We start from the raw sequence: 27,809 nt of genomic DNA on the forward strand, positions 1-27,809 counted from the left end.
TGTTAGGTTTTTCTCGTCGCCAATGAAATCAAGACCGCAAGGCAAGCATGGTTCAAGGGATGAACTTTATTAAAGCAAGCACCCTCGGGCGAGGTTCCACGACTCAGGAATGAGCGGTGAGTCGGGGAAGTCGCGCCCAGGGCAAGGTAGCGAGGGTTTTTATTTGGTACTGCTGGGGGTGGGGAAAGTCTGTCTTGGAGAGTCGAGGCAGGTTTTTATTGGGTACTGCTGGGGGGTGAGGAAAGTCGGTAGGACGGGTTTCGGTTTCCCGCCTAGGTTTTGGTTTAAATCTTGGCGGGAGAGTCGGCCATCTCGGGTGTCTGGGCCCCTTTTTCTCGGCCAGGCCAACACACACCAAACTAAACGTCTGTTTTGATCTATCTTAGATGATTTCCGCCTCTCCGCATGGGAACTACAGTGATGTTCTAAGAGGCCCGTCCGCGGTTCATGGCTCTCACGTACTCACAGCCCTCCTCTCCCCTACGGCACACCTCCTTCCAGTCACAGCACCGCATTCTGTATCCTCGGAGATTCCTATCCACCCAGCATCCCAAACACGGTCTCACCGGCAAACACAGCCAAGCTTCGCTCGAGCCAATCCTACCCCAATCACGTATTCCTACTGGCCCAAGCTCAGGACGCGGCTAGTTCCACCGATACAACCCCACCGAGAACGCCTACGTCATGTGCACTTTCGTCTCAACTCGGACAACCGGAAGCTGGGCCAGAACTCTCAGGATTCCTCGGGGCCCACCAGGCAGTTACGGCGGCCCCCCCCCGCCCAGGGCGGACACCGAGAGGTAGGACGACCACCCACCTGTGCACCCAGCAGTTCTTATTTGCACAACTTCCGCCGAGTCCCAGGCGCCCGAACTGATCGCTTCCCTCGCCCGACCAGCGGCTTTTAAAGCTTTGCGCGGCGTGGCCCACGTGCTTCTGCTCCGGGCCGAGAGTTTCTCGGGTCCGTCCCGCTGCTTTTACGGCTCTGCGCGACATTTCCCAGGAGTCTCTGCCGCACCAACCGAGCGCCTCCCTCGTCCATCCCGCTGCTTTTACGGCTCTGCGCGACATTTCCCAGATGTTTGCGTTGGGAGCCCCTGCGCGACGCTCGGCGCCCGGGCTAGTGGGCTGGCCCGGAAAGACGGTTCCTCCAGAACCATGTGGGACTGTGCGCTCAGGCTTGGTGCTGGCAGGTCTGCAGGTACCGGCCTCCGTGTCTGAGCCACTGAGCCGGCGCTGCGTCGCAACTCCATTTACCCGGGGTTTGGGCGCTTCTTTGGGGGTTGGCGGGAGAATTCGACCTCTGTGGGCTAGGGGTCCTGGGGCACCAGCGCGGCCGATCCGCAGGGCAGTGTGGGTCGTTCCTGACTGCGCCTGGAGGTCGCTGAAAGCGGGGGCTTCCCACATCCTGGGCAGGGCGACCGGTGGGCGCCTCGGGGCGGCGGAGGGGTGACGCTTGTGTGTGCGGCGTGTGCCGTTGTCCCCGGGGGCGCCTGTGACCCTCTGCCGCGGCGTGTGCGGCCTGTGTCTGTGCCTCCAGCGCCCTGCGGCGGGACTACTGCTTCCCAGACGCCGCAGCTATGATGCGGGCAGTCGGCCAGAAGGTTCTGTGTGTGAGTGCGTGGTTGGGCCTTGACGGGGGCTGGAGCTGAGGGTACTTTCGAAGTGGGTCATTCTGGACTCCCAAGGAAATCTTTTCCACTTTCCCGGTTCGGCCCTTCGCCAAGAGGTGCATGTCTGAAAACCACTTACGAGGTACCTTGGTGTTTCTTTCTCGTTTTCTTTTTGTGATAATTCATTTTTTCCTCAGCTTTGATTTCCTTGCCTCCTGATTTGAATTTTTTGTCTCCCTTTGATGCCTGACCTAGGCCCAGCAAGTGACCCGGTTTCCAGTATTTACCATTTGAGAAAACGTTGGGGTCGGGTGCCTATGTAAAGAGCCCAGTGTGTCTTGCCGTCCCCCTAACCTCCTATCAGTAATTAGATAAATGTTTCCGTTTTCTTCTGTTTTGTCTTTTTATTTTATTAAATGTATTTTTTCTGCTTATAAAATTACAGATCAGTTTGGAGAATTTGGAAAATACACAAAGTAACAATAGAAATATGAAAACACTCAGGTAACCACCCAGGTCACAACATAGAACATCCCATTCAAAATCAAAATCATGCTTCCTATCCACCGTAACTTTCACGATAATCACTTTTTTCATTATAGTTTACCTACCTAATAATTAATCAGTAAATGATAGTGTACTTTTTATTAACTTTATGTGACTTTCTGTCCTTCTGTATTATTATTTTTTAACATTATAATGTGAAATGTGTCTGTATTGTGTATATTTTCATAATGTTGGATAGTGTATCCTTATTTAAACAGGTTAATTTATATGTTCGGTATATCATTGGTGGTTAGTTTGATACTTTTCAGTTTGGGACTATTACACTTCTGCTGGAGCAATTATTTTTTTTAAAGATTTTACTTATTTATTCGACAGAGAGAGAGACAGCCAGCGAGGGAACACAAGCAGGGGGAGTGGGAGAGGAAGAAGCAGGCTCATAGCAGAGGAGCCTGATGTGGGGCTCGATCCCAGAACGTCGGGATCACGCCCTGAGCCAAAGGCAGATGCTTAACCGCTGTGCCACCCAGGCGCCCCCTGCTGGAGCAATTATATGCGCAACTACTGGTATGCAGGTAAGCACCTTGCTCTAGGACATGGGCATACTGTGAAGATACTGCAGGTTTGGTTCCAGGCTGTCACTATAAAGCAAATATCACAATACAGTGAATCAGATTAATTTTTTGGTTTCCCAATATATATAAAAGTTATATTTACACTATACTTTGGTCTTTTAAGTGTGCAGTAGTATAATATCTAGAAAAAACTATGTGCTTTAATTTAAAAATATTTGATTAAAAAATGTTAACCATTATGTGAACTTTCACCGAGTTGTAATCTTTTTGCTGTTGGACCATCTTTCCTCAGTGTTGATGGCTGCTGACTGATCAGTGTGGTGGTTGTGAAAGTTGGGGTGGCTGTGATTATATCTTAAAATAATACAATGAACGTTGCCACATCAATTGACTCTTCCTTCCACAATTTCTCAGTGGCATGTGATGTTTATAGCATTTTATCCACAGTAGAACTTCTTTCAAAACTGGAGTCCATCCTCTCAAACCCTGCCACTGCTTTATAACTAGGTTCATGTGATATTCTAAATCCTTTGTTATCATTTCAGTAATCTTCACGGCATCTTACCAGGAGTAGATTCCATCTCAAGAAACCACTTTCTTTGCTCATCCATAAGAAGGAAATCCTCATCTGTTCAAGTTTTATCATGAAATTTTGGCAGTTACATCCCATCTTCAGGCCACACTTCTAATTCTAGTTCTGTTGCTGTTTCCACCACATCTGCACTGACTTGATCCACTGAAGTCTTGAACCGCTCAAAGCCACCCATGAGGGCTGGAATCAACTTCTTCCAGACTCCTGTTCGTGTTGATAGTTTGACCTCTTCCCATGAATCATAAATGTTCTTAATGGCATCTGGGATGGTGAATCCCTCTCAGGTTTTCGCTTGACTCTGCCCAGATTAAGTGGAGGAATCACTATCTATGGCAGTGGTAGTCTTACTAAAGGTATTTCTTAGAGACTTGAAAATCAGAATTACCCCTTGATCCGTGGGCTGCGGATGTGTTAGCAGCATGAAAGCAACATTAATCTTGTCCATCTCCATCAGAACTCTTGGGTGACCAGGTGCATTGTCAACGACTCGTTCTATTTTGAAAGAAATCTTTTTTTCCTAAGTAGTATGTCTCAAACTTGAGCTTAAAATAGTCAGTAAATTCCACTGTAACAGATGGCTGTCACCTAGGCTTTGTTCCATTTGTAGAGCACAAATAGAGTAGATGTAGCAGGATTCTTAAGGGCCCTAGGATTTTTGGAATGGGCAAGAGCGCTGGCTTCCACCTCAAGTCACCAGCTGCATTAGCCTCTCTTGAGAAAGTCAGCCTGTCCTTTGAACCTTTGAAGCCAGGCATTGACTTCTTCCTAGCCTGAAAGTCCTAGACGGCATCTTCCGATGGAAGACTGTTTCATCTCTATTGAAAATCTGTTGTTTGGCGCGAGCGCCTTCATGAATTCTCCTCGCTAGGTCTTGGGGGTCCCTTGCTACAGCTTCTCCGTCGGCACTCACTGCTTCACCTTGCACGCGTACGTTTTGGAGACACCTTCCTTCCTTAGCCCCGCCGACTTCTGCCAGCTCTCAACTTCTCTTCTGCAGCTTCCTCGCCCCCTCATCCTGCACAGAACTGAAGAGTCAGGGCCTTGGTCCGGGTGAGGCTTTGGCCGAAGGGAATGTGGCTGGTTTGAGTGTCCGTCCAGACCGGTCACTCTCCGTGTCAGCAGGGAGGCTGTTTTACTTTCTCATCATTCGAGTGTTCGCTGGAGTAGCGCTTGCGATGTCCTTCAAGATCGTTTCCTTTGCATTCGTAACTAGGCTAACCGGCACCAGAGGCCGAGCTTTCGGCCTGTCTTGGGTTTCGACAGGTGTTCCTCACGAAGCTTACTCATTTCTAGTTTCCATGGGAAGTGAGAGATGTGTGACTCTTCCTTTCATTGAACACTTAGAGGCCACGGTAGGGTTATCAACTGTGCTAATGTCAACACGGTCGTGTCTCAGGGAATAGGGAGGCCCGAGGAGGAGGAGAGAGATGGGGAAGGGCCCGTCAGTGGAGCAGCCAGAACACACACAACATTGATCAGTTAAGTTCTCTGTCTTATATGGGCACTGCTCGTGGTGCCCCCAAATTACAGTGGTGACGTTGAAGATCACAGATCACCATAACAAATATAATGAAAATGTTTGAACAGATCAAGGATTACCAAAATGTGACACTGGGACACAAAGTGAGCAAATGCTGTTGGAAAAATGGCACTGATAGATGCTTGATGCAGTGTTGACACAAACCCTTGTAGGGAAGGACAAAGGGGGCAATAGCAGTGAGGCACAATAAAATGAGGTATGCCTGTATATACTTAGAAGGGACATTGCTGGGTAATTGGATCATGCCTGTTTCAGCTTTAAAAAAATGCCAAATACTTTGTTAAACTAAATGTATCAATTTGCACCTTTCCATACGCAATGTAGGAGAGTTTTCCTTGGCTCTTCATTCCTTCATTCGACATAAGTATTTCTGTTCTGCTGGTTGTAATGGCATCTCATTGTGCTTTTAAGTTTTTTATTGAACACTAACATAAGTAGAAATAAGTAGAGAAATCATGACTGCGTAACTTGTGAATTTTCACAAACTGGTTCTCTGGTACCATCACCCAAATCAAATGGAACATAATCAATGTTCCTTCTCATGCCCACTTCCAGTCACTTCCCACTCCTCTATCCTCCAGAGTTAACCTGTTCTGACATAGTTTTTGAACTTTACATAAATGGAATCATGCAGTGTGTGCTCTTTCCGTGTCTGGTGCCTTTTTCTTAACATTCTGTTTCAGTGTCGTCAGTGTTGCTGCATTTTCTTGAAACTCATACATTTTCATTGCTGTTCTGTGTTGTTTGTAAATACCACATCTTCCACTCTGATGTTGGCCGGCATTTGGTTTCTATCCTTTATTATGAAGAGAATTGCTGTGAGCCTTCTAATGTCATTTGGTGAACTTGTGTGTGCATTTCTTTTATGTGTGATACATACCTGAGGTGGAATTGCTGGTCATAGAGTATGGATATGTTCAGCGTTAGTAAGTAGTGACAGTTTTCCAAAGTGGTTGCACCAATTTATATTTCTCATCAGTTTGTTTGAGAGTTCTAGTTGTTTCACATCCCTACCAACATTTAGTATAATCAGGCTTTTTAATTTAAGTCATTCTGGTAAATGTATAGTGGTATCTAATTTTGGTTTTACTTGACATTCTCTGATGACTAATAAGCACCTTTTCATATGTTCATTGGAAAAAATATATCCTTTGTAAAGTGACTGAGTCAGTCAGATAACATTGGGTTGTCTGACTTTTCTCTAATAGTGTACATGGTATCCAGATAAACACAAGTTCTTAATTTTAATATAGTCAAATTTGTCAAATTTTTTATGCTTACTGTGTTTTATTTCCTGTTCCTTATATTGTTGTCTTCAACTGTTCTTTATAGTATTTTATTTCTTAATCATGGTGATAGGTACATATGTTTTTGTTATATTATTTTTTAAATCCTTAAGTCTGAGGTGTTTAATCATTTTAAGATTTGGTTATATTTTACATGTTTTAAATTTTTTTTAAATTAGAGTATAGTTGACACACAATGTTACATTAGTTTCAGGTGTGTAACATACTAATTGAACACGTCTATACATTATGGTACGCTCATCACAAGTGTGGCTGCTATCTGTCCCCATACAGTGCTATTACAGTATCATTGATTATATTCTCTATGCTGTGCCTTTTATTCCCATGACCTATTAATTCCATGTAATTTTACTAGATACTGTCAGATTGTCCTCTTGAGGGCTGCTGTACCATCACTTCCACCTGCGGTGTACCAGAGTACCTATCACAGTGCAGTCTGACCCACAGAGTATGCTGTCAGGCCTTTGTCTTCACTAATAAATTGTGATACATACGTCTGTATATCCATGACATCATCACCACAATCAAGATCGTGGACATACCTATCACTCCCAGAAGTTTTGGGGGGCCCCTTTGTAATACCTGTTTCCCATTACTCTTCATCCTTCCCCTCAGCATCAGGCAATCACTGATCTGTTTTCTGTCGCTGTGTGTTATTTTGCATTTCCTAGAATTTTGTGTAAATGGAATAATAAAGAATGTATTTATAATAAAGAGTCTACCCTGGCCACACACACAACCTTCATCCTGGCCCCCTCCCCAGCCATAGTAAAAGCCAGAGCCAGGGGCGCCTGGGTGGCACAGTGGTTAAGCGTCTGCCTTCGGCTCAGGGCGTGATCCCGGCGTTCTGGGATCGAGCCCCACATCAGGCTCCTCTGCTGGGAGCCTGCTTCTTCCTCTCCCACTCCCCCTGCTTGTGTTCCCTCTCTCGCTGGCTGTCTCTATCTCTGTCAAATAAATAAATAAATAAAATCTTTCAAAAAAAATATTTTCCATACAGCCATGTACATTAGTTTTCTTTTTTCTCCTGAGACCTTTCTTACAGAGCCTTCTGCCCTGCTCCAAAATGGAGTCACTTAACTGACGTTTGGCTGCTATGAGTTATTTTTACCTAGAAGTCACTTTTGCTTATTATACTAGAACTTTGCTTCAATATTGAACCTCTGTGATGCTTCCTTTGGGGGTTGGGTGGGAGGGAGTTAGGGAGCCCTATGTCTTCTCATGCATTCCCATTACCTCCAACTTGTACTCTGCTAGCTTTATAAAAAAAGGTTCAGGGGTATCTGGGTGGCTCAGTAAGTTAAGGGTCTGCCTTTGGCTCAGGTCATGATCCTGGGGTCCTGGAATCGAGCCCCAAGTCAGGCTCCCTGCTCAGCTGGGAATCACTTCTCCCTCTCCCTCAGCCCCTCCCCCACCCCCCACTCATGCTTTCGCTCTCTCTCTCTCAAATAAATAAAATCTTTTTTTTTTAAGTACATATGCATTTGAAAATGATCTGGTGTTTTTTTGAGTCATCACATAGCTAGAAATGTATTCATACACACTAGGTTGATAGTTTGGGTGCAGAATTCAGATCAGTGTTGGTTTTTCTTAGGGTGCTGGAAGAATTGCTTCTTGGTCTTCCTCCTTCTAGAGATGCTATTGGGAAGCTCCTTGCCATAACACCTCTGCACCTGTCACTGGAGCTGGTTTTTCTAACCGAAGGTTTTAGGATTTGTCTTTACATCAGGTATTATAAAATTTTACTTGTAAAGTAGTTCCTAAGTCATCTTGTAAGGAAGCTCAGAATTTCTCCTTTCTAGAGCTTAAAGACAGAAGGGAAAAAGAAACATTTATTAAGATCTGCTCTTCCAGGGACACCTGGCTGGCTCAGTCAGGAGAGCATGCAACTCTTGATCTCAGGGTTATGAGTTTGAGCCCCACACTGGGTGTAGATTACTTAACGACAACAAAAAAAGATTTGATCTCCCAGGAAATGTGTTGAGTGTGTGCATATATGCTATTCTTTTTTAACTGTGAGATTCCTTTGCTTTTGTATATCCATCATGGGATCACAGAAATGCCCATTTTATACAAGAAACTCCACATGGAGAAAATGGAATGTTTCAGAATGTGAAGACCTACTGCTTTGTTCACTAATTTCTTTGGAATTCTCCATGGCATGTTTGTTGGCACAGAGTAGCTCCCCTTTTATACAGAACTTCTTCCCTGTCTGTGTTCGCCTCTGCTTCCTCTCCATGTGTGCTGTTCCAGAAAGTGGAGGTGCTCAGTGAGGTGACTGTACATTTAGTCAAACTGCCTGAACTCTGTGCAGAGTTTCCTACCGAGATGTGATGTTGGGTGACCACAGGAACTTGGTCTCAGTGGTAAAGACGTCTGTTCTCCACATTACGAAATCTGCTCTTAGGAATCTGCTTCCTACACTGTGAATTACTTATTTGCCATTTGAATAACCAGCTGGATTTCTGCTTTCCGTTCACAGAGAGGATTTCTGCTTTCCATTCTGGCTTCATAGATTAGGGTGGAAACTTAATTTTCTTCATTTTTCATGATATATGCTTTTCTCAGTTTGGCCCTTCTTTTAATTCTATTTCTTTCTTTCTTTCTTTCTTTTTTTTTTTAAAGATTTTATTTATTTATTTGACAGAGATAGAGACAGCCAGCGAGAGAGGGAACACAAGCAGGGGGAGTGGGAGAGGAAGAAGCAGGCTCATAGCGGAGGAGCCTGATGTGGGGCTCGATCCCATAACGCCGGGATCACGCCCTGAGCCGAAGGCAGGCGCTTAACTGCTGTGCCACCCAGGCGCCCCAATTCTATTTCTTTCTTGACCAAAGGACTGGATATGAATTCCGGGACATCCCAGCATAACTCTTGTTTTCTTGTGAGCAGGACGTCCCATTTCTAAGCCAGCTGTACTCTCCTTACTGGAGCAAGGGCAGGAGCCCTGGACAGGTGACAGAGCACCAGCTACATGCCAGTGCTCAGGTAAGTGAGGGAATGTTGGGGGCATCTAAGGGGGCATTTCAGGTAGCAATTTACCTGTAGTGAGGAGGCAGCACCCCTGAGTCTGGAAGATAGAGTTTTTAAGCCTTGTGGAGATAGTGCTATATGCCGAGTGTCTTTCCCCTCGTCCTCTCCCTCATCACACCCAACCCAATTTACTCTCCTTTTATCATCCAACACTTCTTCCTCAACCACGAAAGTTACTGTATGTGTATTTTGTATTTAAATCCTTCTTAGCTTATTTATTTTGAATTTAGACTTGTACAAGTGATACTCTTCCTTACAAAAGTGTGTGTGTGTGGTGTCTATGTGTGAATAGTGGGGGGTATGGTGTATGTGTGTGGTGTGTGAAGTGTGTGGTGTGTGTGTATGTGTATTCTATTTATATTTTGGTTTTCACTGAATGACCTGTCCATGTTTTCTTCTTTTTAACCAGTTTTTGTTATTCACCCATTCATTTATTTATTGTTTTAACCAATATGTCTTGAACTTGTAAATTGTGCAAGGCAATCTCCTGGGTGTATATTCAAAAATGTGTAAATCATGAAGGGTTTCATAGTTTAATAAGGGCTGAGAATGTGCACATAAAGAACCCACACTGGGTAGAATCTGCCACAGGAGAATCCCACACTGAGAGCTCAGGAGGAGGCCAGGCCTGGAGAGGACAAGTGGACGTGAGTAAGAGTTGGAGTGAGTGCAGTAGCCTGCGGTGAGGGGCTGGGAATCCAGTCCGTGCTTGCATTGGGAAGAAAAAAGGGCAACAAGATTAAGGAAGGGGGGACCTAAGAGAGTGTGTGTTTGATTCAGCAGGTATTTACTGGGTGACTATTGTATGCCAAGTCACAGCAGTGACGGAAATAGTTGTAGTTCCTGTTCTCTCAAAGCATGCATTTTAACAGGGGGAAATAAATAATAGACAGTTGAATACGTAACATCAGATGGTGTTAAGTGTTGTGAAATTTTTTTAAGCGAGAGGATAGTGTGGTGTAATAAAGAATTTAACCTTTCCTGGAGACAGATGTGTCTTTGCTATTGGCTTCTTCTGAGCCTGATGATATGCCTTTGGACTGTCATGCCTAATTGTCTTGGGGTGAGAGCTGCCCCACCCCAAAGTTTAACGGTGTGATTTCTTGTGGGAATTTTGTCATGCATGATCAGCTTGACCTCCAGAGGTGCTAGACATTGAGGTTAGCCACATGAGCAGCTGCGCATGGAGCCCAAATAAACACTCAGGACGTCAAGTCTCTGGTGAGCCTCCGCGGTTGGCAGTACTATGTGCATTATTGTCACAATACAGTGCCAAGAGGAGTTAATGCTGTCTGTGATTCCATGAGGAGAGGAAATATGGAAGCTCTGGGTTTGGAACTCTCCTAGACTCTACCCTATACTTCTCTTCCCTGCCTGATTTTAATCTGTATCTTCTCTGCATAAGCCATACCCATGAGTGAGTTCTGTTAGTCCTTCTAGTGAATAACTGAAACTAAGGGTGTTTTAAGGACCATCCCCACAAACTCACAAATGGTGTCAGGAGAGAAGGGAGTCTTGACTGTGCTCTAACTCTGCATTTGGTGTGAGAAATGGGATTTACTAGAATGACCCTGACAAATTGAAATGTGTAGTTTGAGAAGATAAAGGAGAAGGCATGAGAAATGATAAATCTTTATTCCTGGGGGACCATAGGCTCACCTACAGTATAGAACTATAGCTGTGTTGTGATCAGTTACTAGAGGTAAAAGTTACCAGTGGGATTTAGAAATGATGGATCTAACTCCCAAGAAGCTGGCTCACTGGATGCATAAGGAAATGCAAAGTAACAAGAAATATACAATCCCTTGGTCATTGTGGCCCTGTGATAGTTACAATAACAGTGAAGGAAAATATTGGCATGGTTCCTGATGCTGGGCCAACCTGAGGTTGTGGCAGGTCCAAGCTACATGCTCTGCTCTCAGAGCTGCTATTGATGGGCAAAGTTAAAATGAAAACAAGAACAGTGTGGGCCAACCTCAAAATCTGCTGGTCCAAGCTATAGATGTTAGCCTCAGGGCTGCTACCAAAGGGAAAGTCCTGCTAAACAACAGAAAACTATGAAAGTCAGAGTAATTTTCAGAGACTGGGGAAAGACAAAGAGGAGAACTAGGCCCAGCTTTAAAGGGTTGGAGACCTTTAAATGTTAAGAAATGGGATGAACTGATGGGGACAAAGCAAAGGTCTTAATGTAGCACTCTTAGAGGTTGGGTAGACAGATGGGGAGTTCCTGCTAGTCCCCAACTTTGAAAGGTCTTATACAAACCTACTTTATTTACTCTAGTTTGGAATAATTTTAAAAAGCTAGAAGGCAGAGTGACAATGAGAAACCTGACTTTGGGGTGGTGCTCCTACAATCTAATCAGTATATGGATTGACAAAAGGGCCAGCATCCTTTGGCCTAATCCCTAGCTTGGGATCCAAAACCACATGCACATGAGTGGGGACATGGTCAGGGGTGAAGGAGAGACTTTTCTGGAACTTGTCATTGGCATGAGCCTGATATACTGTGATCCAAAACCTGTTGGTGAAGTCCTAAAGAGAGCTACATTTAGGTTAGGAGGATATGGGAATGCTGTGTTTGATGGTATTAAGGTGACAGTTTGGGTAAAAATGAGACTATTTCAACAGATTTTACATGACGTGGTTGTATCTTATTTATCTGATTATATTATGGAAGTAGATGTTATATCTGACTGGGGAACATTTCAGCTACCTAGTATTGTAGAACAGAAGGCACATAAACCTGCTGTCTAGTGACATTGATTACGTGTCCGCAATAGGAGTGACTAAGATGACGCCAGCCCACACAGATTATTAGTTTGATAGACTGGAATCACTGATGGCAAAGACATTACCACATTAAGTAATGGCTGTTAGAAGCCAAAGTGCTGGTGTGGACAGATGTTCTGAACAGTCATCCTGTACAGAACACAGGCTGAGGCTTAGGGCAAAAGCCATTGGTGACTTCTGGGGCTTTATACCAGAAAATTTCCATTTGAGAGACAACTATGAGCTTGCTATTGGATATTAATTAAAACTGCCCCTATTACTGAAAGACAGAAAATAATTCTGAAATACTCTTCGTATCTTGGGTGATGGAGGGCAGTACCCAAAAGAGTTCCATACAAAACTGGAAATAGTTTGTGCAGAAACATCCTACCAGGGAAATGCAAAGATGTATTTATAATATTCACAAGCAGATAGCCTCTTTTTCTGAGAACCAACTTTGGAATATCACCTGAGGAGCTTCCTGATCCTACTGCCACTGGACAGTGCCCTGTAAAGAGCTTTCTAGAGACCAACAAAGAACTGCTTAGTGTATGGATGACAATTCTATGGTGAATGGACAGCATCTGGTTTGGAAAGCTACCACACTAGAAATGACTGATGGGAAATCTGTCTGAAAAAGTAAAAACATATCATCAGCTCAGTGGATGAACTGTGTGCTATTCTACCCTAGTTTGGGTTTGTTTGTTTGTTTGTTTGTTTGTTTGTTTGTTTGTTTTAACCAATTCATGAGTAGTGGCTAATGGTCTAGCTGTATAGTTAGACAGATGAGCAGTAGATGCCTTTATTAAAGGGGTGCCTATATGGGTCATGACCTTATGGAAATTTAGGAGGCACATTAAAATAGGTTTTGCTAAAAGCCATCAGAAGAATCTTCATGATCAGTAGGTGACTGGAACTCTCAAATGGATATCTTGGTAAGCTCACTTGAAGTAGCCACCTGGGTGCATGAAACGAGTGGAGGTGGGAGAGAAGAAGCAATGCAGAGATGCTTGGAGGAAGGCCCCACACAAAGCTGGAAAGTATATGAAATTGGATTGGTACTTACAGCTCTGGGTGTTTATGATTACATTTCTTTCCTCATCACCTCAACTTTCTTTGTTCCTATCTGATGTAATGATTCTGGGACCAGTCTTGCAACTGGAAGCAGGGATAATCCCTAAGCAAGAAACTATAATTATACCTTTAAACCTTTACATCAGGATTCCTAAGGGCCTGAGTGGATGGTGCCTTCAACCTTTCTGGGAAAACTGAGGTTTACCACGTGGTGTACAACTCCTGACAGACTGATCACTTGTATAACTATAAATTTCAATGACCAAATGCTTGTAAGAGTCCCTGGTTATCAGGGACAAAGTACAGTAGTGGCATACCTGACTTCCCACAGTGTGCTCTGCACAAACACATACCACCCTTGTTTTTGTGCATGAAAATAAGTAAAATAGGAGGGGGCAGGAAGGTGGAGAAGTAGGGGACTTCGATTCAACCAGTCCCCTGAATTTAGCTGGATATCTACCAAACCATTCTGAACACCCATGAAATCAGCCTGAGATGTAAGAGTATATATCTGGATCTCCACAAGCAGAAAATCTATGGTCTCGAGGCTGCATCTTGCCTGGATTGTGGTTGATGTTTTGGACTGTACATTCCCTCAACCACCCCTCAACAGAATGACTAGGAGGAGGAACTCCCAACAAAGAAAAGAGCCAGAGACAATGGCCTCTCCCGCAGACCTAATGGATATGTATATAAGCAAGATGTCATAGATAGACTTCAGGGTAGCAATAATGAAGTCAATATCTAGGCCTGAGAAAACCATTAGTGGCAATATAGAATCTCTAGGGGCAGAACTGAGAGCTAATCAGGCCAAACTCAAAAATGCTATGAATGAGATGCAGTCTAAACTGGATACTCTAACAGCTAGGGTAAATGAGGCAGAAGAACAAATCAGTGACCTAGAAGATAAGCTGATAGAAAGGAAGGAACAGGAGGAGGCCTGGGACAAACAGCTTAAAATCCATGAGAACAGACTTAGACTAATGATGCCATGAAACGTTCCAATGTCAGAATTACTGGGATCCCTGAGGGGGTGGGGAGAAAAAGAGGACTAGAAGGTATCTTTGAGCAAATTGTAGCGGAAAACTAACTTAATCTGGGGAATGAAACAAGCATTCATGTCGAAGAGGTAGAGAGGACCCCTCCCAAGATCAAGGAGAAGAGACCAATGCCCCAGCATACAATAGTAAAACTTGCAAAGCCTAGATCCAAGGAAGATATCCTGAGAGCAGCCAGGGGGAAGAGATTCCTTACATACTGAGGAAGGAACATCAGAATAACGTCAGACCTGTCCACAGAGAACTGGGAAGCCAGAAAGGGCAGGCAAGACATATTCAGGGTACTAAATGAGAAGAACATGAAGCCAAGAATACTTTATCCAGCAAGGCTGTCATTCAGAACGGATGGAGAGATAAAAAGCTTCCAGGACAGGCAGACTGAAAGCATATGTGACCACCAAGCCAGCCCTGCAAGAAATACTAAGGGGGATTCTATAAATGAAGAAAGACCCCCAAGAGTAATAGAAACATAGAAACAGGGACTGTACAGACAATAGGATGACAATAAACACATATCTTTCAGTAGTTACTCTCAATGTGAACGGCCTAAATGGTCCCATGAAATGGCATAGGGTTGCAGATTGGATACAAAGACAGGACCCATCCATATACTGTCTACAAGAGACTCATTTTGAACCTAAAGTCACCTCTAGACTGAAAGTGAGGGGATGGAGACCATTCATCATGCCAGCAGAACTCAAAAGAAAGCTGGGGTAGCAATTCTTATATCAGACAAATTAGAATTTAAACCGAAGACTGTAATAAGAGATCCAAAGGGACACTACATCATTCTTAAAGGGTCTATCCAACAAGAAAATCTAACAATTGTAAATATCTGTGCCCGCAACATGGGAGCAACCAACTACATAAGGCAGCTGTTAACCAAAACAAAGAATCAGATTGAAAATAATAAATTAATAGTAGGAGATTTTAACACTCCACTCTCAGCATTGGACAGATCATCTAAACAGAAGATCAACAAAGAAACAAGAGGTTTGAATGACACATTGGACAAGATGGACTTCGTAGATATTTACAGAACATTCCACCCTAAAACAACAGAATACTCATTCTTCTTGAATGCACATGGAACTTTCTCCAAAATAAACCACACACTGGTCACAAATCAGGTCTCAGACAATACCAAAATGCTGAGATTATTCCGTGCATGTTATCTGACCACAGTGCCTTGAAACTGGAACTCAATCACAAGAAAAAATTTCAAAGGAATTCAAACACTTGGAAGTTAAAGAGCATCCTGCTAAAGAATGATTGGATCAACCAGGAAATTAAAGAAGAACTTAAACAATCCTTGGAAACTAATGAGAACAAAAACACTTCAGTCCAAAACCTATGGGCTACTGCAAAGGCGGTCCTAAGGGGGAAATACATAGCCATCCAAGCCTCTCTCAGAAAATTACAAAAATCCCAAATGCACAAGCTAACCTTACACCTAAAGGAGCTGAAGAAAGAACAGCAAATAAAGCCTAAACCAAGCAGGAGAAGAGAAATAATAAAAATTATTAAACCAAGCAGAGCTCAATGAAATAGAAACTAGAAAAACATTGAACAGATCAATGAAACTAGAAGCTGGTTCTTTGAAAGAATTAATAAGATCAATAGACCACTGGCCAAACTTATCCAAAAGAAAAGACAAAGGACCCAAATTAATAAAATCATGAATGAAAGGGGAGAGATCACGACTAACACCAAGGAAACAAACAATTATTAGAAATGACTACCAGCAACTATATGCCAACAAATTAAGCAACCTGGAAGAAATGGATGCCTTCCTGAAAACTTACAAACTATCAAGACTGAAATAGGAAGAAACAGACAATCTGAATAGACCAATAATCAGTAACGAAATTGAAGCAGTAATCAAAAACCTGCCAAAAAACAAGAGTCCAGGGCCCGATGGCTTCCCAGGGGAATTCTACCAAATACTTAAAGAAGAAATCATACCTATTCCACTGAAACTGTTTCAAAAAAAATAGAAACAGAAGGAAAACTTCCAAACTCCTTCTATGAGGCCACCATTAGCCTGATCCCAAAACCACGCAAAGACCCCATCAAAAAGGAGAATTACAGACAAATATCCCTGATGAACACGGATGCCAAAATACTCAACAAGATCCTAGCCAATAGGATCCAACAGTACATTAAAAGGATTATTCACTATGACCAAGTGGGATTTATTCCTGGGATGCAAGGGTGCTTCAACATTCGCAAATCAATCAATGTGCTAGAGCACATGAATAAAAGACAAGAACCATTTGATCCTCTCAATTGATGCAGAAAAAGCATTTGCGAAGTACAGTACCCTTTCTTGATTAAAACTCTTCAGACATAGGGATAGAGGGAACATTCCTCAATATTATAAAAACCATCTATGAAAAGCCCACAGCTAATATCGTTATCAATGGGGGAAAAGCTGAGAGCTTTTCCCTTAAGGTCAGGAACACGACAGGGATGCCCACTCTCACCACTATTGTTCAACATAGTACTAGAAGTCCCAGCCTCAGCAATCAGACAACAAAAAGAAATAAAAGTTATCCAAATTGGCAAAGAAGTCAAACTCTCTCTCTTCACAGATGACATGACACTTTATGTGGAAAACCCAAAAGATTCCACCCCCAAATTACTAGAACTCATACAGCAATTCAGCAATGTGGCAGGATACAAAATCAATGCACAGAAATCAGTTGCTTTTCTATACACTAACAATGTAACTGTAGAAAGAGAAATTAAGGAATCGATTCCATTCACAATAGCAACAAAAACCATAAGATAACTATGAATAAACCTAACCAAAGAGGTAAAGGATCTATACTCTAGATACTACAGAACACTTATGAAAGAAATTGAGGAAGACACAAAAAGATGGAAAAACATTCCATGCTCATGGATTGGAAGAATAAACATTGTTAAAATGTCTATCCTGCCCATATTCAATGCCATCCCTATTAAGATACCATTGACATTTTTCAAAGAGCTATAACAAACAATCCTAAAATCTGTGTGGAACCAGAAAAGACCCTGAATTGCCAAGGGAATGATGAAAAAGAAAAAGATTACATTGCCTGACTTCAAGCTGTATTACAAAGCTGTGATCACCAAGACAGCATGGTATTGGCACAAAAACAGACACATAGACCAATGAAACAGAATAGAGACTCCAGAAATGGACCCTCAGCCCTGTGGTCAACTAATCTTCGACAAAGCAGGAAAAAATATCCAATGAGAAAAAGACAGTCTCTTCAATAAATGGTGCTGGGAAAACTGGACAGCTACATATAGAAGAATGAAACTGGACTATTCCCTTACACCATACACAAAAATAAACTCAAAATGGATGAAAGACCTCATTGTGAGACAGGAATCCATCAAAATCCTAGAGAAGAACATAGGCTGCAACCTCTTTGACATTGGCAACAGCAACTTCTTTCAAGACACGTCTCCAAAGCAAGGGAAACAAAAGCAAAAAATGAACTTTTGGTACTTCATCAAGATAAAAAGCTTCTGCACAGCAAAGGAGACAGTCAACAAAACTAAGAGGCAGCCCACGGAATGGGAGAGGATATTTGCAAATGACATTTCAGAGAAAGGGCTGGTATCCAAGATTTATAAAGAACTTCTCAAACTCAATACACAAGAAACAAACAAATCATAAAATAGGCAGAAGATATGAACAGACACTTTTCCAATGAAGACATACAAATGGCTAACAGACACATGAAAAAATGTTCAAAATCATTAGCCATCAGGGAAATTCAAATCAAAACCACACTAAGATGCCACCTTACGCCAGTTAGAATGGCAAAAACTGACAAGGCAGGAAACAACAATTGTTGGAGAGGATGTGGAGAAAGGGGATCCCTCCTACATTGTTGGTGGGAATGGAAGTTGGTACAGCCACTCTGGAAAACAGTGTGGAGGTCCCTTAAAAAGTTAAAAATTGAGCTACCCTATGATCCAGCAATTGCACTACTGGGTATTTACCCCAAAGATACAGATGTGGTGAAGAGAAGGGCCTTATGCACCCCAATGTTCATAGCAGCATTGTCCACAATAGCTAAATCGTGGAAGGAGCTGAGATGCCCTTCAACAGATGACTGGATTAAGAAGCTGTGGTCCATATATACAATGGAATATTACTCAGCCATCAAAAAGAACGATTTCTCAACATTTGCTGCAACATGGATGGCACTGGAGGAGATAATGCTAAGTGAAATAAGTCAAGCAGAGAAAGACAATTATCATATGGTTTCTCTCATCTATGGAACATAAGAACTAGGAAGATCGGTAGGAGAAGAAAGGGATAAAGAAAGGGAGGGTAATCAGAAGGGGGAATGAAGCATGAGAGACTATGGACTCTGAGAAACAAACTGAGGGCTTCAGAGGGGAGAGGGGTGGGGGACTGGGATAGGCTGGTGATGGGTAGTAAGGAGGGCACGTATTGCATGGTGCACTGGGTGTTATATGCAACTAATGAATCCTCGAACTTTACATCAAAAAAAAAATAAGTTGGTAAAATATGAATCTAGCTGAAATGGGAAAAAGGTAAAGAAGAAAAAAAAAACAGAAAATTTTAGTCTGAAGGATAAATGAGTCATGAGAAAACACCTGGAGATCAATATACTGTTTTCCCTGGTGCTGGAGTTTTACAGTTTCCTGGGATCCATAAGCTTGTCATTCACCTATTCTTCCAGTCTGTCTTCTTTTTTTTTTAATAATATTTTTTAATTATGTTAGTCACCATACAGTACATCCCTAGATTTTGATGTAAATTTCCATGATTCATTACTTGTGTATAACACCCAGTCTGTCTTCTGGTGGAGGGGCCTGCTGTGCTGTTTCTCAGGTATCTGCCTGGGTGGAGTTGCCCCACCCCTTGTCAGGGGGATGGGCTTAATGTAAGCTGGTCCTCTGTGGCTTTCTTCCCTGGTGGCTTTCCCCACCTCTTCAGAGGGTCAGCGCCAAAATAGCCATTACTGGATCTCCCAGCCAGAGCCGCAAGACTGCGGTCCCCACTCTTCAATAAACCTTCTGACCAAAATGTCTCCCTTTCTGTGTGCACCAAGCTCCACAGACTCCTGCAGGTAGCTCCTACTGCAGTTCTCACCGGAAGGATTCCCAGGAACCTAAGAGGGTCTCTGTACTTTGTGTCTTTGGGCTCGTTCGCACACACCCTGCCCTGATGCTCCCAGGTCATGGCTGGGTACCGCCCTACTGTCCTTTCCAGCACCGCTGTCACTCTGAGAGCTGTTGCCCAGTCATAGGCGCAACGAGTTTGTCCCTCCCAAGGGATGGTAACCAGTCCACACATTCCAGTGCTTTTCCAGGTGTTCAGGCAAAGAGCAGTGTCCCTACTGGCTGGCTCCCAGTTTATGACAACCAGAGCTGAGTCCCTCCTGGGCTCGCTGACCATAACCCCTCTGCTGCTTGGGCATTCTGTCAGTTCAGGCACCCTCCTTCTTTCTGTCTCCTGAGATCCTAAGACCACAATGACTCACCTAGAATTCTACCTTTTTCATCCCGAGCCCTTTTCAGAAAGGGATGTCTCTCACTGCAGATTTCTAAGGGTTCCAATTCTGCACCCTGGTGTTATATCAACTTCCAGTAGCCAGCTTATGGAGGCTCCCTCCCCCCTCCGTTCATCTTCCGATATTTTCCTGCAGATTCATGACTCCACACCTCCTATCTTGCAAAAAGTCATTTTTGTTTGTAGATTTCCAGATATATTTTCTTACATCTCATGCTGAATTCATGGGTGTCTAGAATGGTTTGATAGATATCCAGCTAAATTCGAGGGACCAGATGAAACGACGTCCCCTACTCTTCTGCCATCTTGCCTCCCTCTCCTAGTGATGGTATATTTTTAAATTTCAATGAAGCAATGAGAAATTTAACATATATTGGGAATTACAAAAAATATATTGGGAAATGCTATCTCTAGGATTTGGAATAATTTGAATTAATAAAATTATCTCTTAACATGTACTAAAGTGAGATATGAATCCATCTTTTCATTTTGTCTTTTAAAAATCAACTTTATTGATATAATTTACATACAACAAACTGCATCCATTTAGTGTTCAATGCATTTGGCAGTTGTGTACATCTATGAAACCACCAACACAGTAAAAATACAGAACATTTTCATCATTCACAAAACATTTCTTGTACCCCTTTGATGGCCATCCCTCCCTCTCCCCCCAGCCCCAGGCAACCACCAATCTGATTTGTGTCACTTGACTATTAGTTTGCATTTCCAGAATTTCATATAAATGCAATTATTCAGCATGTGATACTCGTTTATGTCTGGCTTCTTCTTTTACTCAAAATTACTTTGAAATTCATCTGTGTTGTTGCACATGTCAGTAGTCATTGCTCTTTGTTGCTGAATAGCATTGCAGTAGTCATTTATGGATAGCCCACATTTTGGATATTTATTCACTTGATGATGGACATGTGGGTTGTTTTCAGTTTGAGCCTATTATGAATTAAACTATCAACTATCATGTACAAATCTGTATAGACATAAGTTTTTGTTACTCTTGGGTTGAATATGGGAGTGGAATGGCTGGGTTGTATGGTACCTGTGTGTTTTAACTGTTTAAGAATTTGCAAACCATTTTCCAAAGTGTTTGTGTCATTTCAGATCTGCATTTGCCACAAAGGAGTTCCAGTTGCTCCACATCTTCCAACACTTGTTTCTGCCAATCATTTTGACATTTTCATGAGTATAGAGGTATCATTGTGATTTTAATTAGTATTTCCTTGATGGCGAATGTTGAAAATCCTTTCTTGTCCTTCTTGGCCATGTCACATCTTTCATGAACAATTTGTTTGAGTCTGTTGCCATTTTTTATTGGATTATTTGCCTTCTTACAATTTGGTTGTAAATTTGTTTATATTTTCAGAACACAAATCTTTTGTCAGATAGTTATTGCAAATATTCTATTCTGTATCTTGTCTTTTCATTTTCTTAGCAGTACCTTTCAAAGGACAAGTTTTTAATCTTGAAAAGCCAAATTTATCATTTTTTTTTCTTTTATACTTCATTACTTGTGTCCTATTTAAGAAATCTCTTCCTATGGTTCTGGTACATTTTAAATGGCTGCTCTTTAATGATATTTACAATTTATTTTATGGTTATCAACTTTTTCATTTCCTTTTCAATTTTGGTCAATTATGTCCTGCCAGGTAATCATTCATTTACTCTAGGTATTCTCTTTGACCCTATTAATTGATCCAATATCACTTGTGGTTCTTCTCACTCATTATAAATCTTATGTAAATTTTCTCTCTCTCTAATTTATTTAAGTTTATGTGGGGTTATCTACTGGGGTTTTAAAATATTTTTCTATCTTAAAAGAGAAAAGATGGATTACTTTACAGAGAAAATACCATATGATTTCACTCATATGTGGAATTTAAGTAACAAAACAGATGAACATAGGGGAAGGGGGAAAAAAAGAGAAGCAAACCATAAGGGACTCTGAATTATAGAGAACAAACTGAGGGTTGATGGAGGGAGTTGGGCAGGAGATGGGCTAAATGGGTGATGGTATTAAGGAGGGCACTTGTTCTGTTGAGGACTGGGTATAATATATAAGTGATGAATCACTAAATTCTATGACACCAATATTACACTATATGTTAACTAACTAGAATTTAAATAAAAATTTGAGAAAAAAGATGGATTACTTTATACATCTTGATGCCTGAATAAACTTAAGCATGCTTTCAGATACAAAAGAAACCTAGAATAGAATGGTTTATGCAAAACCTGTTTATTTCTATCACCTAGCAAGTCAGGAGGTAACTTGCTACTAGTGTTGACTAAATACTGTCATGACCAGTGTTTCTGAATCTTTCCCCTGCAGTCGAATGATTTGATAGATAAACCAGAGAAGGTTGCCACTGTCCCAGGCATCATGTACAAGGCAGGAAGAAGGGTAAATTGATGGCAGTGGTTAAATCTATCCCTTTTCTTAGGACAGCAAAGGTTTTCCCAGAATGCATCTACCAGTGTTTTGCTTTTCCTGGCCTAAGTCAATTATCTGGCCACTACCATCTTCAAAAGATGGTAACAAAGTAAGTAGTGAGGGCGAAGCATTGGAATTGCTCTGCAAACCCACACTGTCTACAATTGTGAAAGTGGCTATCCATGCCCAAGAAAAAAAAGTCACTTTCCCAAAAGATATACAACATACACCAAAAAAGACACTTAAAAAATCTTATAATATGTGAAGGTCAACTAAGACTAGAAATTCAGAAATTGAATGAAGAGAGAAATATTTAAACATGGTAAAAATAATCATGTGAATGGGAAAGTATATACAAAGTCAAGTAAAGCAATAGTTTTGTTAAAGGAGTTATTACCTTTAACATACAAAACAACTGTTACAAATTGACAACAATCCAAAAGGAAAGATAAATAAATGGTTTATAAAGGCAACTTAGAGAATAGAAAATGGAACGGTCAAGAAACATTTAAAGAGGTATATTAATATGTAAATTAAAGTAAGTTATCACTTTGAAATCAGAAAACTTCTCAAAGTTAAAGAGTAGCCACTATTTTTAGTAGAGGGGAAGGGTGGCTTTATTTACTAATGTTGGAAATATGAAATGTTAGTCTTATTCCACAGATACCTGGCAATTTCTATTAAAATAAAGCATAACTCAATCCATCAGTTTCAGTGCTAGAAGTAGGTTGCAGAAAGAAAGAAAAAAAGCTCCAGTAGGTAAGGACATGGTTATGACTGTCTATTAGCCCATTATGCTATCCTACTTCTTGAGGGTGGTTACGGATCATTTTTCCTAATGACAAAAATGTGAATAAACAGTGGCAGGAGACGATGAACAAATTATGACCTGTCCACACCATGGACCCTTTTCAGCTAGTTGAAAGTTATTGTTGAGTGCAAAAGATGCAAAACTGTGTGTGTAATAAAATCCCATCTTAAGACAATGAAAACACATTCATATGTGTGCACAGATATTAATGTGTCTGTATGACAGAGTATAAAGAAAACTACGAAGTTGACTACCATTGCTTATCTAGTGACAGACTGTTGGCGTGGCTGGAGTTGCTATGAGAGTGGAGAAAGTGCAAAATTCAGGAGATAAAATATAAGTCACACTTACACAGTTATATGTGTTTCAGTGTATTTTTTTTTAATTAAAAGAAAGGCTGTTGTCTTGTGGGGATACTTCTGTCAATGAGTTTGCAGTTCTCCACTAGAGGGAACTCCTTTCCTGGGTCATATCCTTTCCTACCTCTAGCCAGTCCTCAGAGGGGAGGCAGAAGGCCTTTTCCACCTGTGCTTTGCATCTGGTGATTGTCCTTCTCTACTGCTACAGCAGTGCCATGTTCACATGTGTATGGCCCATGTCATCTCATTTCCTGGGCAAAGACCGGCTGGTCTCCATCCTGGACAATGTTGTCACTCCCATGCTAAACCCCATCGTCCGCACTTTGAGGAATAAGGACATCATAAAGGCCTTGAAAGTGGTAGAGGAAGAAATTTCATTTCCCTTGCATTGTAATATTTATTTTTCTGTAATACTTAACAATAGAAAATTAGCTGTCTTATTGATACAATCCAGTTGCTTCTTGCCAACATGGCTAATAAAACTCGAAGAATTAAAAGGTAATTTCAATGATAAAACAAATTGGGCAAAATGTTAACCGATGAATTTGGGTAAAGGGTTACTATATATGTTTTGTATCCTTCCTATTCTTGAACACTTCTATCTGTTCTATACGTTTGAAACCATTCCTAAATAAAAAGTTTAAAAGGTTAAGAAAAAAAAGTCAATTATTGGGCTGGCCTATTGGTCCCCACTGGTTTGAGACACGGGCATGAAATTTAACCAATAAACAAAACGAAATATATTTCTTGAAACACTTCTTCCAGTTTCCTTCTGGTATGAATTTTACGGCATTTATGAAAATGATGTATTCTCATAAAACTTATTCTCCTCCATTGTTTATGATGTCTTATAAGATGTAACTTGTGGACAAAGACTTTTTGACATACAACAATTCTGTAGTATGAGTAATTTATAACTGGTTCAAACGTTAGAGAAGTCTTTCTCGTCTTTCTCATTTTCAGGAAATACACAATTTCACTCATGCACAAATACTGAAAACTGATTTCTGAATTAAGCTATTTCCACACAATGTGCATTTATTTTGTCTACTTGCAGCAGAAATTTTATAACTTCCATGTGATTCTCCAGTCACTGCTTTTTAGGGTTCTCTTTACAAAATGAGCTTCTAACCTGTTATTTCTCTCATCTGTGAATTTGCCGATGTTCAGAAATTTAACTTTTCAGTTTCAGGATGATTTTCTAGTATTGTATTCATAAGGTTTCTCTCCAGCATGAATTCTCTGCTATGTAATGACATGATGATTTGTAAATGAAGTCCTACTTACATTTAGTAAGACAGAAAACTACTCTCTCCTATGAATTATCTGATGTATGATTAAATGTTGGTTTGAGTGAAAGTTTTCTTAGTTACTGAATTCACAGAATGAGATTTTTTTAATTTTTAAAAATTAATTTAAAATACATTTTAAATTTAAAAATTTAGACTGTAAAATTGTTTTTAGAAAGTTTTGCTGTAAATACAAATGAACTATAGTAGTGAAATAAAAAGATATGCCTAATTCACACTACTCCCCCTGGTAAGGTCCTTGCTGTACATGCCTTCAATCAATACCGACCCTGGAGTTCCATCTAAGTAAGATTCAACTCTCCCATTTCATCCATAACTGTCCATCATCCATTCCCCAAGCAATTCTCAGTGCCCCTTCAAATATGTGGAGGCCCACAAAAGGAAGTCTTCCTTTCTCCTAGATGTTACTACCCTGTTGACAAAAGGTAATGCAACTTTGTTTGTTTGTTTTGTTTTGTTAGCTTAGTAATGTAGAATTGTATTCTTTAAAAATGTGCCTGGGCAGGTACCTGGGTGGCTCAGTTGGTTAAGCATCTGCTTTCATCTCAGGTCATGATCCCAGGAACCTGGGATGGAGCCTGCTCAGCAGGGAGTTTGCTTCTCCCTCTCCCTCTGCCCCTCCCCCTGCTCTCTCTCTCAAAATAAATAAATAAAATATTTTTTTAAAAAAGTAAATAAAATGTGCCTGGGAATAAAAAGGTTGACAATCACTATCTCAGTAATCCTTCTAAATTAATCTTTGAAATCCTTATTTTCAAAACCCTGGGCTCTTAGACCAGTCTCCATTAACTTCACTTCCTATTTACTATCCAAAGGAAAAAAACCACACTATTAAAAAAGAAACATGAAGAGTCTCTTAGTCGATCTCCTTTTGCTAAAGTTTGGCTTCCATAATAAAATTTGACACCACCAAAAGTAATTTTCTCTTATGTATCAAAGTTTACAAAATCTTTAACAAAACAGTAAATGCCTTAACTTTTACCAACAACAAAAAAATGGGAATAGTGTCACACACAAATGAGAGGATTTTCATTTTTTAGTTTTAATTAAAAATATATATATTTCTGAATTCCACACTCCTTAGAAAGAACAACTCTCAGTGCATTGAATCCGCTAATGACAGAGCAGGTGGTATAGACCAGTATGGTAGAAGAAAATATGAAATATATTTAATTCTGTTATGCACTGGAGGGCTACCAAGAAGTGAGAAACTGCATGAGTAAGATTAGAGATAAGACATAACCTCTGGAATTTGGGGCTATTTATTAAAAAGAGGTGTTTGCAAATTTTTAAAGCAAATGCGGGCCAAGAAAGGTTAAGACAGTTTTTGACAAATTTATGGGACCTATTGGTACAAATACTAGAATTAAGTTCCTTCCCAGGATGAGGCACCTGGCAATCTCCCCAAGTCTACATCTCTAGGGTATCCCCTAGAAATAAGAGTGAAAAACGCCAGACATGCCTTCATGGGGACTGGACCCCAGTCTTACTCTCATTACATGACTGCATGAAGACAAACAGGGGTGTTCATGCTCTCGCCTAGTCACCTGTTAAATGTCAAAGGCAAATCTTCTCTGGAAGAAGGTATCATCCAGACCACCTCAGTATCTCTACAATTTTTAATATATAGTGTCTGGTAGTTGATTGAAAATCACCAGGTACAGGAGAAGACAAGGGTCACTGAAATATGAAAGAACCAATGGAAAAAGGTTAATGGGGTGTAACTAATAGTGTTATTTCTAGACAAAGCAGAGGAAGATAATGAATCAGAAGCATACTTTGACTAGATAATAGCAAAAAATTTCCCAAAATATGAAGAAAAGAAAAACCCCACTAGGCTACAGATTTTAAAAACACTGCAAGCCCCAAACAAATACATAGAAAATCACACCTAGACATATCACTGTGCAATTGTTGGCAGCCTAAGACAAGGCATGAATTCTGAAGGAACCAGAGAAAAGGAAAAAAAGCACATTACCTTCAAAGGTAATTACATTGAAAGCTTATTTTCCAACAAAACAGTGAAGCACAAACTTTAACAAAATATATTCAAAATACTAATAGAAAATAACTGTCACCTTAGAATCTTATATTCAGTAAAAATATCTTTCAGAAATGAGGGTAAAACAAAGACATTTTCCAAGAAACAAACAAAATTTGTCACTAGCAATCACACACCAAAAGAAATGCTAAAGGGTCTTCTTCAGTCAGAATAGAAATGACTCTAGAGTGAAACTTAAAAGAAGGAATAAAGGAATACAAAGGGTAAGTATGAGGGTTAATCTAGGTGACTACTGACTCTGAGACAATAATGACGGACCACATCAACTACTTACAAAACCCAAATGCATAACGTCAATACCACGTAAGTCAGGAGGGAAATAAAGGGACTACTTGTGTAGCTGCTCACATCATCCAGAGCGGTGTGGATACTAATTTAAATCAGCCTTCAGTAAGTGAAGAGTACGTACGGTATTAACATCTGATGTAGTCAATTTTAAGGCAAAAAAACATCAGCAGCAATAAAAATGGACACTTCATAATGATTAAGTTTCAATTAACCAGGAAGAGTGTGACGATTCTAAATTTGAATGTATATAAAAACAAAGACTCAAAACAAAAATGGGTTGATCTAAAGGAGACACAAATTCACAAATATTCTGGAAGATAAAACACTTTAGAATCTGATGGAATAAGTCTGGAAGATTAGAAAGGGTTTGAAAACACAGTAAGATTAATTTGTAGAGATTGGGGGGGAAAGGAAGAGCACTCTTTCAAATGTGCAACTCCGTTCTTTAAGAAGACAAACTCAAAGGCAAACAGTAGCATCCAGCGGTAACCTAGCATGTGATGACTATGCAGAGAACGTATTAACAAAATTGGAAGAAAAGAATTCTAGGTTTTGAAACCCATTCTCTTAATTTTTCTCTTTCCTAAACAGAAATCTGCAAACAGGGGCACCTGGGTGGCTCAGTCATTGGGCGTCTGCCTTCGGCTCAGGGCGTGATCCCGGCGTTATGGGATCGAGCCCCACATCAGGCTCCTCTGCTGTGAGCCTGCTTCTTCCTCTCCCACTCCCCCTGCTTGTGTTCCCTCTCTAGCTGGCTGTCTCTATCTCTGTCAAATAAATAAAATCTTAAAAAAAAAAAAAAAGAAATCTGCAAACAAACAAACAAAAAAATAGATATTTCTGTGGATGAGGCTAAGTGTTCAAAGTGACGACTGCTGTATCTGTGACCTGAGACTAAGTCCTGTGGACTCAGAGCTAGTTC

At 41.0% G+C, this 27,809-nt stretch overlaps 1 protein-coding gene and 1 long non-coding RNA gene across 6 annotated transcripts in view; one reads left to right on the forward strand and one right to left on the reverse strand.

The window, feature by feature from the left end:
- Positions 1–2,499, reverse strand: part of LOC113270085 (uncharacterized) — a 108,930-nt gene extending 106,431 nt beyond the window's left edge. For all 5 annotated transcript variants that reach the window (XM_057305654.1, XM_057305655.1, XM_057305653.1 and 2 more), the window contains exon 1: positions 818–2,499. In XM_057305654.1, coding sequence (XP_057161637.1) covers positions 818–1,407 — 590 coding nt within the window. In that variant the 5' untranslated portion in view covers positions 1,408–2,499. The remainder of the gene's footprint in view (positions 1–817) is intronic.
- Positions 1,106–24,757, forward strand: LOC123002116 (uncharacterized). The gene is made up of 5 exons (XR_008956909.1): positions 1,106–1,201; positions 2,059–2,117; positions 2,496–2,692; positions 9,022–9,117; positions 20,728–24,757. It is a non-coding gene; the product is annotated as an uncharacterized LOC123002116 (long non-coding RNA).
- The last annotated feature ends 3,052 nt before the right edge of the window (positions 24,758–27,809 follow it).

This window comes from Ursus arctos, unplaced genomic scaffold (assembly GCF_023065955.2).
Source record: "Ursus arctos isolate Adak ecotype North America unplaced genomic scaffold, UrsArc2.0 scaffold_33, whole genome shotgun sequence".
Classification (NCBI taxonomy): Eukaryota; Metazoa; Chordata; class Mammalia; order Carnivora; family Ursidae; genus Ursus; species Ursus arctos.